A 17,520-nucleotide genomic window follows, 5' to 3' on the forward strand; every position below is an offset into this window, starting at 1 on the left:
GAGTATAGATGTCATCGGTATTGTGCATTTTAGTCAAACACAACTAGAATTATAGTATGAAATAGTCTTTTTAATGAATTAATAGAAAATTTTTATTTTTTTAAAGTGGTCTCCTAGGTTTTTCCATAGCCACATTACTATGCTCTCAAAACCATTTGCAGAGGCAGTGGAATAAAATGTTTAAAATGTTATGTTTTTTGTCTGCATATGCTTTTTTTCCAGAAAGAAAATGCCACAAAAATGCATTTTATGAATCACCAAGAACATGGTTTCAGCAAAGCTTTTTAATGTTCTACTGAAGAAAAGAAAGCATAGGCTCATTCTGAAAAGGTAGCTCTATATACATTTCGGAATATTGCGAATTATGTAGCCAGAAGTACATATGGCTGCATTTCGTCTTTAAATCAAACGCTACGGGTCAGTATGACCACTTCCTTTTCACGCCTTCCAACTGACCGATTACCTCAGTATGGACTGCCTTCTTGACGCTACCACACTATGAAAAAATCCATTATTTCACTTTTTTTCCGGCAGCTAGGGCCGGAAAAAAAAATAACATAAAATAATGGCCTTTAAATTACAAAAATGTTTTTACAGTGCAGTTTGTCCAGTAGCTCGCCATGTACATTGGTAAACTTAAGGCGCATAGAGGAGTTGACCATGACAATGAGTTCGATTCCGGTGAAGAACGGTTCTAGAAAGCAGGTAATACTATAACAGAAGCCAAAAAATAATGAAGTAAATACTAGGGTGAGAATGTGGTAAAATCTGAAAATGTGGTAAAAATCAGGCAAGGGTTTTTTCATGGGCTGGATTGCTTTTTTAAAACTGCTTTTTAGGTTTGGGGTAGTGGGTGGGCAATCTGTTCTTTTGAAAACACTATTGATTGGGTTTAGGGAAGGAGGAGCTTAGGTTGGTCGATCAGTAAGTCTGTCAACAGCAGCCTCTGTGGATTTGCGCAAGAATAGTAGGCGGGAACGGCACTCATGAGAGAAATTTTAAATCTCAAAAAGCGTAAACAACAGCCTCTTGTGGAGTCGTGAAAACAAAAACTTTAAAAAACATAGCTCCTGGGACGTACTTGGCACTCTATGGAAGTATATATAGGGGTACGTTTTCAGATTGAGTTTGGGTTGAAAGAAATTCCCCATGAAATGCATGAGAACTGAACAGTACACTTTAGGATGATCTTGGTCTATCTCTTTGAGGAGAGTTTAATGACCTTTTTAACTTGTTCAGATAAGACTGCTAAGAGGAAAGTTGTGGTTTAATTCAGGACACCTTCTTTGTGAGATCAGCACATCTTCACCTCTGACCTCGTTTATAATTAAGCCAGCTATCTATATAATTTGATTTCATAAACTTCATATATTAACACTTGCAAAAGAGTTCTTTTATGAACTTTCCTTAGGTTGCCCCCAAGAATGCACTAAGAACAAAATCATCATAATTTGCTTTAATTGCCATGTTTTGAATTGCAAATCACTCTTTTTTTTCTTCTTCTTCTTCTTCTTAGTTATCTTCGATCCAATACTAATGAGGTTCTTATTTACACAAAATATAATTTGCTTTTTTCCCATGTGGAGTGGATGTATCTCAGTGCACAAAAAGGTGTTTAGGTTAGAATTTGCATAAGGGCAGATTGTCTTGTTCTCTTCATATCAATTCCCCTCATCCTGCCTTCATCCCCAACTCCTTTTCTGCTCGTCTTTATACAACAAGATTTGCTGAACGATGTCATGAATGAGAAGTGAGCCCAGTTGCCATAGCAACAAGCCATTTTACCTCCGACCGGCAACATATATTACAATGCAGAACAAAAAAGGTAGAACAAAAATGAGGCGAAAGTACTTTGGACGAGAGCAGGTGAATTGGCATGTTTTTACTCTGTGTTACACTTGAATCGTGAAGACGGCTGTTATTTAGCGAGTATAGCGCACACCTTGTGTAACCAGCAAGTTCCAGTGCTGCTAGATAGATTGTTTGACCTTTCTTTTTATTCATAAGAGCAGCGAATGGTGAGTGCTGATGTAGCAGTGCAGTTGAAGACAATGTGAGTTTTCATTCTGTCAGACTATAAATTTCACTGCTGATGTCCAGAGTGTTGAGGTTTGTTTTTTCTACTGTTCGCCGCTGGATTACTAGGACAGTTGCTCTGGAAAGGTTAAAACTGTGTGTGTGTGTGTGTGTGTGTGTGTGTGTGTGTGTGTGTGTGTGTGTGTGTGTGTGTGTGTGTGTGTGTGTGTGTGTGTGTGTGTGTTTTAATTAACTCCCGTTCTGAGGATAATGTTTCCCTTTTTCTCAGACCCAAAAGAAGAGGCCTGTATTCATCTCTCTGATGATGGTATTTGAATAAAGGTCACGTTCAGAGGAAGGGAAATGTCAGGTTTGTATGTAATGCAGAATAGCCAAAAACTGTCCAAAAAGTGCTCTAGTGTGAGTGTCGTAGTTGTGCTGGGTCTGATTCATAATCAGAATCTGTTCCCAAACTGCAACAAACTCAAGATTTACCAAAAGGGGCGGGTGGGGGGATAAATGCAGTTGAGAGCACAGATGGTTTACCGAGAAACCAGGAGGGAACCTCTAGCACTGTATCTGGAATTCTTATGCAGTGATAATGAGAAGCAAATGAAAATTACTTTATAAAAATATAATAATGCTTCTCTCACGAGTGACCCCAGAGAAAGCCTTTGGCGTCAAGCCTCTGCTGATTGTGAAACTTTGCATTTTCCTTCTGCTGTTGGCAGCTTTGCCACATGTGTCTCAGAGTAGTGCTGTGATGAACGCTGTTGTGATTCGCATCCTCGCAGAACAGATTAACGGCCCGAAGAGAAGTAATATATCCTTTGCTGTTTTGCCAATACTGTAGGTGTAAGTTTAAAGGTATAGTTCATCCAGAAATAAAAATAAATCTGTCAGTATTTACTGAACCTTCTGTCAAACTAAACCTGTATGACTGTCTATCTTCTGTTTTTTAGCTGAATGTAACTGTAGAATGGAGAACGCTGGCAGGTCTGTCAGAATGTAATCTGTGTGATTTAGTGATATGTGCATTGTGAAATTGTTTCTCATTACTAGTTGTAAGACACATCAGGGGTGTCAAACCTGACATATCATGTCTTAATGTGTTATTTTTAAACACTTTTATTATAATGTGATTCTGATGAACCACTGCTATAGATGAGATTATGCTTAATTATGCAAATTTTGATCTTTTTAATAAGAATCAGAATATGTGAAGTATAGTGTCTGTAATATATTCTTTATTATTTGGGCTCTGCACATGCAGCTTTTTTTTACCTACAAAGCAGTAAAAACTGGAATATTGTCAAATATCAGTGCACTTTTTAACTAGCTGTTCCTATTTAAAACACTTTGAAATCTAATTTCTATGATAGCAAAAAGAGGTCCACAATATATCGTTTCAGCGTTGATATTGCAATGTGCGAATCCGCAATAGTCACATTGCAGTATCTGTAATGTCAAGATGGGATTAAATTTAACCAAGAACTACAGATCAGAGTAGGACTGCACAATATTGGCAAAAATTAAATTGCGATATTTAGTTTTTCTGTGATATTTATTGCAATATAAATATAATTTCACTCCATTTTGGATAGATTTCATCATTTTACATCAGTTGGTATGATTTTGAATAAGAGCGTATCTGCATAAAACATACAAAATAATTCGCTCGAGTTAACCAATCAGGAGCTTTCTCTTGTAGGGGTGATTATGACATAGCGCCCAAGGGGAAATCCTCTTGCCGGCACTGTACAACAGTTCATTAAACTGGGCTCGGCACAGTCCGAAGCACCGATGAAAGCCTCCATTATCCAGGTATAGTTTCAGGAGGAGTTGATAAACTCACAGAGCCAAGTGCACCTCTGAATGGATCTAGTGGACTCAGACACGACGCGAATGAATATACGCTGTTTTTCAGAATTCCTAAAGCACAACTACTATCTCAGTGACGACAGCACAATGGTATTACGATACAGAAGTTCAAAAATGAAATCTAAAATAACACTGTATTTTCTTCATTGCATAAATTAACAAAATTTATCTTTGTTAAAGTGGCAAGCTTTATAAGTTCTAGTGGCCAAATGGTTTCAGTTTACTTAAAATATTGCAGTCACAGGCTATAAAAACTTTACAAATTACGTATTCTGAACTGCGGTTTCTGGTTTATTATTATCCCACCTTGACATTGCAGAAGATCCTGCGGTGTGAATATTGCAGATTTGCACATTGCAATTTTGATGCTAAAACAATATATTGTGCAGCCCTAGTTCAGAGCACATGATTTAACTGCAAAGTTTAACCATAATGTAATAGTGTGAAAGATTTGTATTATTATCTTGAGGTGTTTACAAGGCCGGTGACAAAGATTTCAAGTAAATTTAAACTATTTGCCCACAAGAAATGATAAAGAAACCTCAGTTCTCCACTAAAAACCATAAAGTGTTGTTTATTTAAATTCTGTCATTGTGCTATTGTTTTTATCAGCACATTAATTTGATGATTTTATATATTTTGAGGAAATTTTTATGTTTTATGCAGATGCACTCACCTACAAAATACCAAAGCAATATAAATAGCAGAAAAACTAAATAATGCAATATCAGTTTTTTCTAATATCATGCAGTCCTATTAGAATAGATGAAACTGCTTAACAACATAAGTATCACATGATTTCAAATAATATTTTGAAAATAAAGGGTTTTTTTTACTGTTCTCATTATCATGCTATGAAACAATTAAAAAGTTTGAAGCTGAACTTAAGTCAAACATATTTGTGCATAGATGCAAGTGCAAACATTCTGTGATGCTGATTTTTCTCATGTATATATTTAACCAAGGTCACTCTTTTAGATCACAATAGGTTATTTTTCACACTCCACAGACTGAGGCTGGGTATTATACTATATCAGCAGTGCTAAAGTTTGCGTATTTAGTCAGAGCTGGTTGGTTTTTCAAGGTTGTCTCGTCAGGCCGCGTGTGCTCTCTGCCCTTGTGCTCTTCAAACTCTCCTTCAGCGTGAGGGCTGTACGCTTCAATATTGGCCCCACACATCCACAACAAGGTTTAGAGTGCCTTGCTCAAGGATGTGTTAAGATTTGAGTGCTGTGTTGGAAGAAACAGAAGGTCCCTGGAGCTGTGCACATTGAACCACAGGAAAAAATGAAGGAGAAGCGTTTCGATCCTTTAATGAAATCGCACCCAAATGTGGTGTTGAAGGATGCTCCATGTCAAGTGTTTTGTGCTTGTGTTAAAAAAAAACAACAACAAAATCTTGACGGTGGACTTTGTTTGGAGAAGGTTAGGAGTCTCTTTTTTTTTTGACATATGGAAATGATCTTTTGTGATTCTCTTCAGTGGGGTTTAATTGAGTTTTGGGTTTAGCAGCTTTACATAGATAAGATCAAATGCTGCTTAAAGCTGTCTGTGATGAGACCACTTATGAATGTATTGATTCCTTTCTCTCTCTCTCTCTCTCTCTTTAAAAAAAAGGGAGATGTTGAAATAATCTGTTGTTGTATGATGCATTGCAGAAGTAAGATGCTTTGGGCGAAGAACGGTCTATCTTTTCTTATATGTGCCCGCACTGATGCTTTTCCTCACTACAAGATCTGCAGGCATGGAATTAGAAATCTCACAGAAGCAATAAACAGTAATTGGATTTGGCGATGGAAATCTTGTTACCAGGAGAGAGAGAGAGACCCTGATGGGAACACTGGCAACTTCTCAGGCTATTGCTGCCACCCTTCTCTCCTTTCTCTCGCCCCACTGATTTAACCAATCATCTTGTATTTGAATCCAGTGAGACCCGCAGTGACTGCCGGGGGAGTCTGTGTACAGCTGTCAGTCAGAAAACATCTCAGGCAGTATGCATGAGTCCAAGACCCTGCTTAAACCTGCTATTGAGATGCGTTTGCGTCAATCCAATTACAACCCTAAGCATTTTGAGCTTGTCCACAGAGTTGAAATCACGTTTGTGGTGTATAGTTGTTCTTGTCACAAAAAAAAACACCTACTTTCCACCTACTGACCTTACATATGGTCATTATGGGACATGTTTTGAGGAAGTGCTTCAAAACAATGTACTAATACTTTTTTTGAATTGCACTGAACCACACAGAATTACAATCAAAATTGTAGCTGCCCTCCACATTCTTTTAATTGAGTTGTTTTCACTGGTGCCCAAGATCAGCGGTCACTGCTCCACAGTGGTCCCACATTGTTGTGTATCTACAGCCTGCCTAATAGTCTCGTGGCAAAAGATCAAGCTTGCAAATGTTGACAATTAATCTGGCCATCTGTGTATATGATGGCCAAAAGATCTCCAGATATCATGCAAACAGAAAATAATGACTGCCCTGGAGTTACATTAATCTAATAACTAGCTGTCAGGCATTGATTGGTTAAACTCTGACTTTAAGGCTCTTTTTTAATTTGCTACTGAATTTTAAAAAAGAAGATTCTATATACTTTTTTACTGGAATGCTTGGATTAGGACTTGTTGAGCTGCACATTGATTTGCTCTTTAGTGTTTGGACTTTTAGCTGTGAAATTTAAACCACACTGAACTGAACTTAACTGAACTTCAACTCTGAAATCTGGACTTTACTAGAACTTCAACGTTAAGCTGCTTTGACACAATCTACATTGTTAAAGTGCTATAGAAATAAACATGAATTTAATTGAATGTAATTGAATTGAAGTTAATACAAAAGTTTTTTGTGCTCACCAAGGGTGCATTCATTTGAACAATATAAAAAAATGATAGGAAAAAAGTCATGACAACATATTTTAACCTAATTTAGTATTTTATTAAGTTTAACTTAACATTTTAGTCAGTTTTACTAACATAAGTTAAAATGACTAGACAATGATATTTGATTCAACAAAAAAAATCAAAGCAGTAAGATTTTTTTTACTGTGTATATACTGTAAAACAGTAAGATTTTGAAAAATTTGCTTTATTTTTAAATGTTTTTATTGTGACTTATTACAGCTTTTCTGCTTAATTTTGGTGTAAAGTTATATTACGGTTGTAGTACGTAAAGTTAAAAAGAACATTACAGCACATTTGTTAATGCTTCCAAAGAATCTACTGTACAAATCATAAAAGACTGGCTTGGATTGATGAATGTCAGATGGATGTTACAGAAAATGAATTGGAAAAATGTTGTGTTCAAGTTCAAACATTATCGATCAATACCTGTTTTAAACTTGTTCATTATAATTGGATAATGAGAACATCCTGTCTATAAAGCCGGAAATGTTAAATAAATTTAATAGATTTTTTTTGGATACTTGTGTAAAATATTTGACTTACAAGAGCACACTATTCCATTGTGCTTAGCAATGTGAGCTCTTGCAATCCTTTTGGAAAGAAATAATTAGTGTAATCTCTAAAACTATTAGTAAAGAAATCCCTGTTTGCCCTAAAACCTGTATTTTTGGTCTTTTTCCACCTGCCTTATATCTGAAAACATATGAGCTGTAGTTAGTAAACCTGTCTTTATTGCTTGCGAAGCACCTGATTGCCATTCACTGGAAAAGTATTCACGGTCCATCTCTTTCACTCTGCATTAAGGGAATGTCTTCTTGTGTAGCACTGAAAAGACTAACTTACTCGATCAAACGAAAAATAGACATATTTTACGAGATTTGGGACTTCTTCCTTTTCCTTCTTCCTTCGTTTTTTTGGTTTAGAATGGATTGACCGTTGAGTAACACCAAACAATGTCATCATACCTTGTGTTTAACGATAGTTTACTGTTAATACGTGCACTGTTTGTTATGATTTATTTAAATATATTTTCCACTTTCATTGAAATGTATGTGTTGAACTGTCATTGTCTTAATGTTTTTACAAAATCTTCCTTTTTAATTGAACATTTTGATTTTGAACAAAGCCTGAGATCTACCCCACAAAAAAAGTCAAATAAAATAAAAATAGTAATAATTTAAAAATAGATACAAAATCAGGATTGAAACAAATCTGATACAGTCTCTCTCACATTTAACCAAAATTGTACAGTTTTTTTTACTGGCACCATTTATTTTGGCTGTGGTGTATTCCAAACTAATAATATCCAGTAGATAGAGCCTCCAGGATAGATCAGCCGGAGCAGATGGATCCAGTCATGTTTTCAGGATAGTTTTTTTCAGCAGCAGTAACAGTCAGAACAACTGATAGAGTCCTTCTTTGGATGATGTATAAGGAGAGTGATGAATCGTTCAGCATTAGAAAAAGCAATGGGTCACATTGGATCAGAGAATTCATTAGCTCTAATAGTAGGTCTCGTATCTTGGACGAGAATAATGCATTTTGGGGACATTCCCAGACTATGTTTACAAGTACCTTGTGTTGAGTTCTTACATAAGTGCCAAAAAGGGTCTGATTTTCTTTTTGTTTTAAATAACAGGTAGGGGGTAGCATAAGCCTTAAAAATGAATTAATAAGGAATCATTTGGTGGGCCGGGTTTTTCGAAGTGTTCATTCAGACAAAATTGCCCTTTTAATTTTATTTTCATTTATATATATATATATATATATATATATATATATATATATATATATATATATATATATATATATATATAACATTTACATTTAATGTTTTTTATTTTTTATAATAATAATAATAATTCCTTACATTTATATATCGCTTTTCTGGACACTCAAAGTGCTTTACACATTTTTTAAGGGGAATCTCCTCATCCAGGACTGCACGGTGGCGCAGTGGGTAGCACGTTTACCTCACGGCAAGAAGGTTGCTGGTTTGAGCCTCGGCTGGGTCAGTTGGCATTTCTGTGTTCGCATGGGTTTCTTCCAGTGTTCCGGTTTCCCCCACAAGTTTAAAAACATGTGGTATAGGTGAATTGGGTAGGCTAAATTGTCTGTAGTGTACGTGTGTGAATGAGTGTGTATGGATGTTTCCCAATGATGGGTTGTAGCTGGCAGGGCATTCGCTGCGTAATATGCTGGATAAGTTGGCGGGTTTCGATTTGGTGACCCCAGATTAATAAAGGGACTAAGCCGAAAAGTAAATGAATGAATGAATGAATCTCCTGATACACCACCAGTGTGAAGCACACACACAAACCACAGGTTCAGCACCCCTGCTGGCCTCACTAACACCACTTCCGGCAGCTACCTAGTTTTCCCATGTGGTCTCCCATGCAGGTACTGACCAGGTGCAGCCCTGATTAGCATCATTGGGCGGCCAATTTGAGAGTGGCAGTGAGCTAGCTGCCGGCATTTAATTATATATTATTATTATTTTATTACTATTATGTATTTATATTTGCATGTGTATATATATTTGTGGCTCTGTCGGGATGGGGTAAATGTTCTTTGGTTGGTATTTGGTTACTAATTTACTATGCATGTATCACTTTTTTTAAACAATAACTGTATTCATAAAAATAAAACTGTACATCATTTGTTTAAAAAGTTTCATTCATTTCACTGTCACATAATTAATCTAAACAGAAAAAAAAAGATGTAGTTTTTTTTTATTTTTGCCCCAAAGTTTTGTTCAGCAGTGTACTGCACATCAGATTACAAAAGCAAAATCTTTTTTAAACATCATTTAATGTCGATTATTTGATGCTCACAATTTAAGCCCTTTCCCTAAAAACAAACTTTTGCATTTACACTCGCTGGGAATGAAAACTTTTAATCTGAAATACTTGTAATGAAAGATGTATGAGGGCTTTGAATTGCTGAGTTGACATGAGACTAGACAAATAAAAGCCCAGGGTATTCTCAAACACTTTCACAACTTTTAGATTCTCTGTTTGTGATTAAAACATTCATTCTGGTTTGTTTACTCATCAGCAGTTCACTTCAGGAGATCCAAGAAGATTTCAGAGGTGCTGGATCTTAATTCGACATGTCTTCTTCCACAATAACGATAAGAGTCATCGGCCACGCTTTCTTTCACGCCCGCAGTGAAGGAATGAATTGACTTCTTCTAATAATGCAAAAATTCAGCTTGCTGTAAAAAGTTAATTGAGAGGGTCAGGGAGCTAAAATGCCCCGTCAAAATCAATTAGCCGGCTCACATATCTCACTAAAAACTCAATAATGTTTATTTTTTGCCCATTCAGAAAGTTTTTTTTTTTTTGTGATCATCACCTCATGTGCTTTCTTTTCCTCAGTGAAAAGCATCATTGTTTGAAAATGTCACCTCTTGCTGTGTGTAGGTGTTTGTTTAGAGAATTTGTGCCATCTCAGAAAATGCCTGTGCATTTTGATTAACGGCATTTGGCCAGGGCCTTTGTAAATGTTTAATGTCAAAGTAAAGTAAATTGTGTTTTAAGGGATAGTTCACTAAAAAATAAAAGTTTACATGCCTTCAAGTGGTTCCAAACATTTTTGAGTTTGTTTGTTTTTTTCAGTTGAACACAAAAGGAGATATTTTGAAGAATGTTGGAAACCAGTAGCCACTAACTTTCATTATAGCAAGCAAAAATAAACAAAAGAAGATATTTTGAATAATGTTGGAAACCAGTAGCCACTGACTTCTATTAAAAAAAACAAAAATAAACAAAAAAAGATATTTTTAAGGAATGTTGCAAACCAGTAGCCACTGACTTCCATAATAGGAAACTAAAATATGTAGATTGAGAGTGTTTACATACACTAAATTAACAGACAATTATTTTTATACATTTATATTGAAATCAGTAAACCAGCTATGCAGAAAACAGTGTTTACATGATTTTCTAGGGTTTGCCAGATATTTTACTGCCAGTGAAGTCACAGCTCAAACATAAGTGTCAGTACTTAAAAATGATGACAGTCTATCTGTCAGAAGCTGTGCTGTTGTATGTTATCACTTATTTACAGTACCTGCAAATGCAGCATTTTTGTTGTTGTTTTGAAGATTCGATGACATGATTTCATGCTTTATTAAGACAAGAAATGTCAGAATGTGTGAAGCATTACCAACACCCGTCTAGAAGTAGTGAACTCAAACTAGATGCGTGTCTGCAGTAATTAGTGGTGGGAGCGAGTATTCTTGATGAAATTCACAGATAACAATTGGTAACTATGATGTTTGCTATCCTTAATTCAATGTGTTTGATGTGTACCATGCCTGATTAGACATACCACACAATAAACTGCTAGAACGCTGATAAAGGCATTTATGTGCAATACGAAATCAAGTTGTTTGGCATAAAAACTACCTGCTCCAATTGGATTTTGTTTAAGCCATTTCTGACATATTAAATAAGTCTAGGTAACACATTTACATGACATTACACAATACATACAGTATATCATCTTGTCAAGGATAATCAGCCTAATAACATGCATGTATTGTAAATGCACTTAATGATAACAAGTTCCAACATTCTACAAAATATCTTCTTTGTGTTCAACTGTAGAAAGAAACTCATCCCGGGTGGGATGAGTAAATGATGACAAGAGTTTTCATTTTTGAGTGAACTATTTTTTTATATGCTAATAGCTCTGTGAGACATAAAATTGTCCACAGAAAGAGAGGTGGTCAGCCTTTTTCAAAATTACACACAGTATGTTATGTTATAATATTAGTATTTTGGAATTATGCTTTTAATTAATAGTAGAGAGAGATCGTATCGTGATGCATGGCTTTTGTTCCCTGGGGACTTTGTTTTATTAAAAGGACCTTTTGGGGGAATCATTACTTGTGTGCGTGCTGGCTTGATGCTTAATCATGAGTTGCTGGAATAAAAAGGCTATAATTATGCTCTTTTCCTCAGATGGGGCATCAGAGATGGTGGGAGCAGGAGATCCCTACAGAGGACAACATCCAGAAAGGAGAGCTGCTCAGCTACAACCTCACCGAACTCATCAAACCTGAGGCCTATCAGGTGCGCCTCACACCCATAACACGCTTCGGAGAGGGCGATTCCACAGAACGCATCATCCGCTACAGTGGTAAGAAAAGCGCTTGTTTGGTCATGTTTGTTTTTACCAGTGGAGGAAATAAATGCTTAGAGAAAGCTTACATTTTAGGAACATGTAATAACAGTACTTGCTGCTTGGTTTTTTGAGCCATAATTTATATGACAAACCCAAACACTATTATTATTTTGAACTACTTTAAATGTCATTAAAAGTTACACCTGTGAATCATGCGCTTCAGTCCAGCGTTTCTGTTAAAACACATTTTTTACAGCAGAGAGTCTTTAAATACAGTATATCAGTAGGAAGGCAAAATATGTTTGTGCCATATTGGTAATCAGTTTTTTTTTTTTTTTTTTTAATGTTTTTTGACATTGTCTAACTCTCATTTCAAGTTGATCTTTAACACTTAATTGTTTACTAAAATTTTTAATGTAATTTTTAGCAAATTCAAAACAGAAATATTTATTTTTCATACAGGTTAGTTTGATTTTGTGGGGCTTTTTTGGCTGCATTTGCTATTTAACAGTTTAATAGTAGTGTTTTTAACTGATTTGTAATTTTGATTATGTAGAGTTGTTTAAGTGTCAGTACACTTAGATTTTTAAAATTATGTCATATTTCTTCATTATTTCATATATTTTTTATATCAATCCAAATCATTTTATGAATATATTTTTAAATTTATGTTTAGTTATTTTAGTTTAGTTGATAAAGTTAAATAAAAATTCTAAATAATTGGTTTGCAACTAGCAGAAATTAAATAAGGTATTTTTTATATCAGTTAATATTTATAAGTAAAACTGATTTTAGTTTCATGGTTTTAGATTACATAAACTATAATTACACTAATATAATTATATAAAATTCATCCATAATGGCATAAAATGACTTTGTAATATTATTTCATCCTTAGAAAAATGCCCACAGAGACGACATTGAAAATCTGAGATTCAAAGTCTGCTTGGAAATTAATTATACTTCTCTCGCAAATGATTATGCATTCAGTTTAGTTCTATTATGCATCATTATTATTCATTTAGAAAAATGCAAAACATTCACCAATGTTATCAGACTTTTGGGCTCGCTGACTGTTTCATACCAATATATAAACTAATCATGCAAAATATAGATTTATGTCAGTGCACAGATTACCAAATACTGACAATTGAATGTGTGTCCTTTCGTAAAGTAAAGGTCAATAATTACCACTTAAAAAATGAATGACCACATGAATGACTTAAAAAATACCTTCATTTCAGGCCAGACAAAAAATGCCTTGTTTTTTTCAATCAGAAAGAACAGTCTATTGATTCAGCTGTTTTGAATATTTTAGTATAAATCTGCTAATATGACAAATTACAGCCAGAGGACATTTGAATTACTTGTGAATGTACACTGTGAAAAGTGATTGTTTACTTTACTTTAAAAAAAAAGTGAGTAAACCCATTGCCTTAAAAACCAATTAAACTAATAAATTAAGCTTAATCATTCATTCATTCATTTTCTTGTCGGCTTAGTCCCTTACTCACCTGGGAATGAACCGCCAACCTATCCAGCAAGTTTTTACACAGCGGATGCCCTTCCAGCTGCAACCCATCTCTGGGAAACATCCACACACACATTTACACACACACTCATACACTACGGACAATTTAGCCTACCCAATTCACCTGTACCGCATGTCTTTGGACTGTGGGGGAAACCGGAGCACCCAGAGGAAACCCACACGAACGCAGGGAGAACATGCAAACTCTTCACAGAAACACCAACTGAGGCGAGGCTCGAACCAGCGACCTTCTTGCTGTGAGGCGACAGCTCTACCTACTGTGCCACTGCTTCGCCCTTAAGCTTAATCCTAATTTTAATTTAATTTACTTCACAATTTTAAGTCAACGTGTTTACTCAAACTCAACTGTTCGTTTTAAAAGCAACAGCCCAGCAGGACGTCAACATGACATCAGATTGACAATGTACCTCAACGTTGCGGGACTTTTGGTTGGAAATGAAAATCGGATGAATGTCAGAATTTAACGCAACCTAAAAACAACCAAATATCAACATCCAGTGATGTTACAGTGTGACATTGTGTGGACGTTACCACTATGACGTCTATAAGACAATGTATTTTGATGCCATACCTGATGAATAATGTTTGTTGTCAAAATGACATTGGTTTAAAATGTTGGTTTGACAGTGGATTTTGGTGACTTTCCCACACAACCTTAAATCAATCAAATATCAACTTCATTTAACATCCTTATTGGATGTCAAAATAACATTGTTCTTAGACATTGGCTAGACATTGAATTTTGGTTACCCGACATCACAACCTAAATCTAACCTAATAATAACATTGTATGATATTGTGTGCATGCTGGGAGGTTTACTCACGTATTTTAAGTAAAGCCAACTAATCATTTTTACGGTGTGGTAGAGACCTCTGCTGTCTGTGTATATTAATACATTAAATGAACATGTTACTCATTTGTTGACATGCATTTTGTTATTTTCATGTGATCTACTATTTGTTCAGAGCTATAGATTGATCTTATTGTTTTGCTTTGTGCTTCTTAAAGAGGCGAGTCGGGACACAGGTAACGTATAGATCAAGTCACCTAAACCCTCCGTCTGTGGTGCCTGAACCCTTTCCCTCCTTTCTGGAAAACCAATCGTAATGCGGCAGTTTTATGACCTCACTAAAGGCCGGATGCACATGGGCACATTCATTAACTGAGCACAGCCTTCTGTTATCCAGCTTGCACAGCCCCACTGTCTGTGATATTAGAAGCTCTTTAAAGACTCTTTTAGAATTTAGATCTCATAGTGGACGTAAAATACTGTGGATAGTTTGACATGTCCTGGGGTTTGACATGCCTGAATTTATCCAAAAGTATTTCTCAGTAGTAAATGAATACCCTTTACCCTCTTTCTGTTGTGTGATAATAGGAGATTTGCAAGAAATGACCGCTAAAACGCTGGAGCATTCACACACACATACACAAAAGATCTTTCTTTCGGCCATTATTTCATTTATTCCCCTCATAGTTTAATATTCAGAAGCTTTACTCATGTAATTTGAAGCCGGAAGACTGTACTTGTCAAGAAATGGAAAGCTAAAAAAAGAAAAGGAAATGAAAAAAAGACCTTTTAATCAAAATAACACATTTATTTTGATTAAAATAAGATAATTTATCTACAGCTGTGAAGGTTAACCTGTTACACTATTTATTTACCTGTTAATAATAGTGCACATTTAGTATATTATTTTATTATTTTTAAAATGTTTTTTAAATTATTTTAGGAGACATTTCAAATTGCATTATAATGACAAGGTTTGTACAAAGTGACCTACATTGCATTAAACATATTTTTTTTCCGCCTGTGTGCAACTGCAGTGTATAATAAAAGTTAAAGGGCGATAGTTATTCAACCAAACTAAAGTAAATCATGTCATCATGTATTCACTCTCATATCATGTAACATGTACAACTTGCTTCCTTTTATTGAAAATACAAAATAAAGATTTTAATGGCTGTAAACCTTTGCTAGTGGACATGAATTTGTCTATAATTGTTTCTAAAATGCCTTTTGCAGTGTTATAATTTTACATGTTTTTTAAAATAATAATTTTGCAAAAAAAAAAAAAAACAGGTCCAATTACAATTTCTCCCACCAAAAAAAAAAAAATAAAAAAAAAAAAAATATATATATATATATATATATATATATATATATATATATATATATATATATATATATATATATATATATATATATATATATATATTTATTCTTCCGTCTTATCATTATTTCATTCATGACCCTCATAGCTTAATATTCAGAAGCTTTACTCATGTAATTTGAAGCCCTAAGACTGTACTTGTCGAGTAATAGTACACTAAAAAAGAAAATGAAGTGTAAAATAAGACTTTTTAATCAAAATAACACATTTATTTTGATTAAAACAATTTATCTACTGCTGCAAAGGTTAACATGTTACACGATTTATATACCTGTTAATGATAGTGACCATTTATTATATTATTTTAATATTTTTTAATATTATATTTAAATTATTTTTTTGTCATTTTCAACAGCATTAGGATGAAAAAGTTTGTTTACAAACATGCATTTGGGAAATCTTTAACTACAAAATGACCTACATTGCATTCAACATATTTTTTTTTCCGCCTGTGTGCAACACCAGTGTATAATAAAAGTTAAAGGGCTATAGTTATTCAACCAAACAAAATTAAATCATGTCATCATGTATTTACTCTCATATTCTAAGATGTACAACTTGCTTTCTTCTATTGAATATACAATATAATTATTTCAAAGGCTTTAAACCTTTGCTGGTGGTAGTGGTGTAAAGTAACCACATACAAATACTCCAATTTCTGTACATGAGTAGTTTTTTTCAGGAATTGTAATTTCCTTTTACAGAATTTTATCAGTGCTTTTACTCCTTTCCTTTAAACTGCAGTCACTACTTTATTTTTCTTGTCTATAGTGATTGGCCAAAGTAAAAAAATCTGTCCTGTTCAATCAAATGGCACATAGAAAGTAAATTGCATCATACTGAACAACCTTAAAGACATGGGCACTTTATAAATGCAGCAAATCCTTAAGAAGCATTAAAATGTCCAAGGAGATGTCCAAAATCTTCACACACAATGACCCAGAGACTGGAGACTGTTTATACACTGCGTGTCACTAATGAAAAGATGAAGGATGTCAACTGTTTGATGACTGAAATCGCCAAACAGCCTTTAACAATCACTAAATGGAACAAATGAAGAACGGAAGGAAGTGCTGAATGAAGGAAGGGCTGAACAAGGAATGGAAGGAAGGACCAAACAAAGGAAGGAAGAACTGAACTAATGAAGGAAAGAAGGACCAACTGAATGAAGGAAAGGAATCAAGGAAGCACTGAACAATCTAAGGAACGAAGGAAGGAATTAATAAATGAACAAAGAACCAAATGAAGGAAGGAACAAAAGAATGAAGGAACTAATGAACAAACAAAGAAATGAAGGACAGAAAAAACAAACAATGGAGGGAAGGAAAGAAGGAATGAATATTGGAAGATCACTAAAAGCGCTACAGAATGTTACGTTTACTCATCCCTGCACAAACTGCTACTTTTTACTTATACTTTGAGTAATCTTTACAACCGATACTTCTATTCTACTTGCATTAATTTTTTTGGGCAAGTAATGGTACTTTTACATGAGTATGAATTTTCAATACTCTTTCCACACTGGCCAGTGGACATTAATTTGTTCATAATTATTTCTGAAATGCTTTTTGCAGTGTCATACTTTCACACTTTTATAAAAATAAGAATTTTGCAAGAAAAAAACTCTTCCAATTACAATTTCTCACACCAAAAAATTATTATTCTTCCATCTGATCATTTCATTTATTCCCCTCATAGTTTATTCAGCAGCTTTACCCATGTGATATGAAGCCCTATGGCTCTACACGGTCTTTGTGTAAGGTAATGGAAATACCAGTGCTGAAAAATTGAAAATGTCTCATTCCATAACATCTCCCTGTCTGCTCTTGCGTTCTCCCTCAAGTCATTTTTGCCAAGAGCC

The 17,520-nt window shown here is 34.7% G+C and overlaps 1 protein-coding gene across 11 annotated transcripts in view; it reads left to right on the top strand.

Moving 5' to 3' along the window:
- mdga2a (MAM domain containing glycosylphosphatidylinositol anchor 2a) overlaps positions 1–17,520 on the top strand; it is a 349,723-nt gene that overhangs the window by 305,311 nt on the left and 26,892 nt on the right. For 9 of the 11 annotated variants that reach the window (XM_073928613.1, XM_073928617.1, XM_073928614.1 and 6 more), the window contains one exon: positions 11,770–11,947. In XM_073928613.1, the coding sequence (XP_073784714.1) occupies positions 11,770–11,947 (178 nt within the window). Of the gene's footprint in view, positions 1–11,769; positions 11,948–14,493; positions 14,512–17,520 lie in introns of all 11 variants that reach the window. The other 2 variants (XM_021473195.3, XM_068218883.2) reach the window with 1 other exon arrangement.

This window comes from Danio rerio, chromosome 17, assembly GCF_049306965.1.
Source record: "Danio rerio strain Tuebingen ecotype United States chromosome 17, GRCz12tu, whole genome shotgun sequence".
Taxonomy (NCBI): domain Eukaryota; kingdom Metazoa; phylum Chordata; class Actinopteri; order Cypriniformes; family Danionidae; genus Danio; species Danio rerio.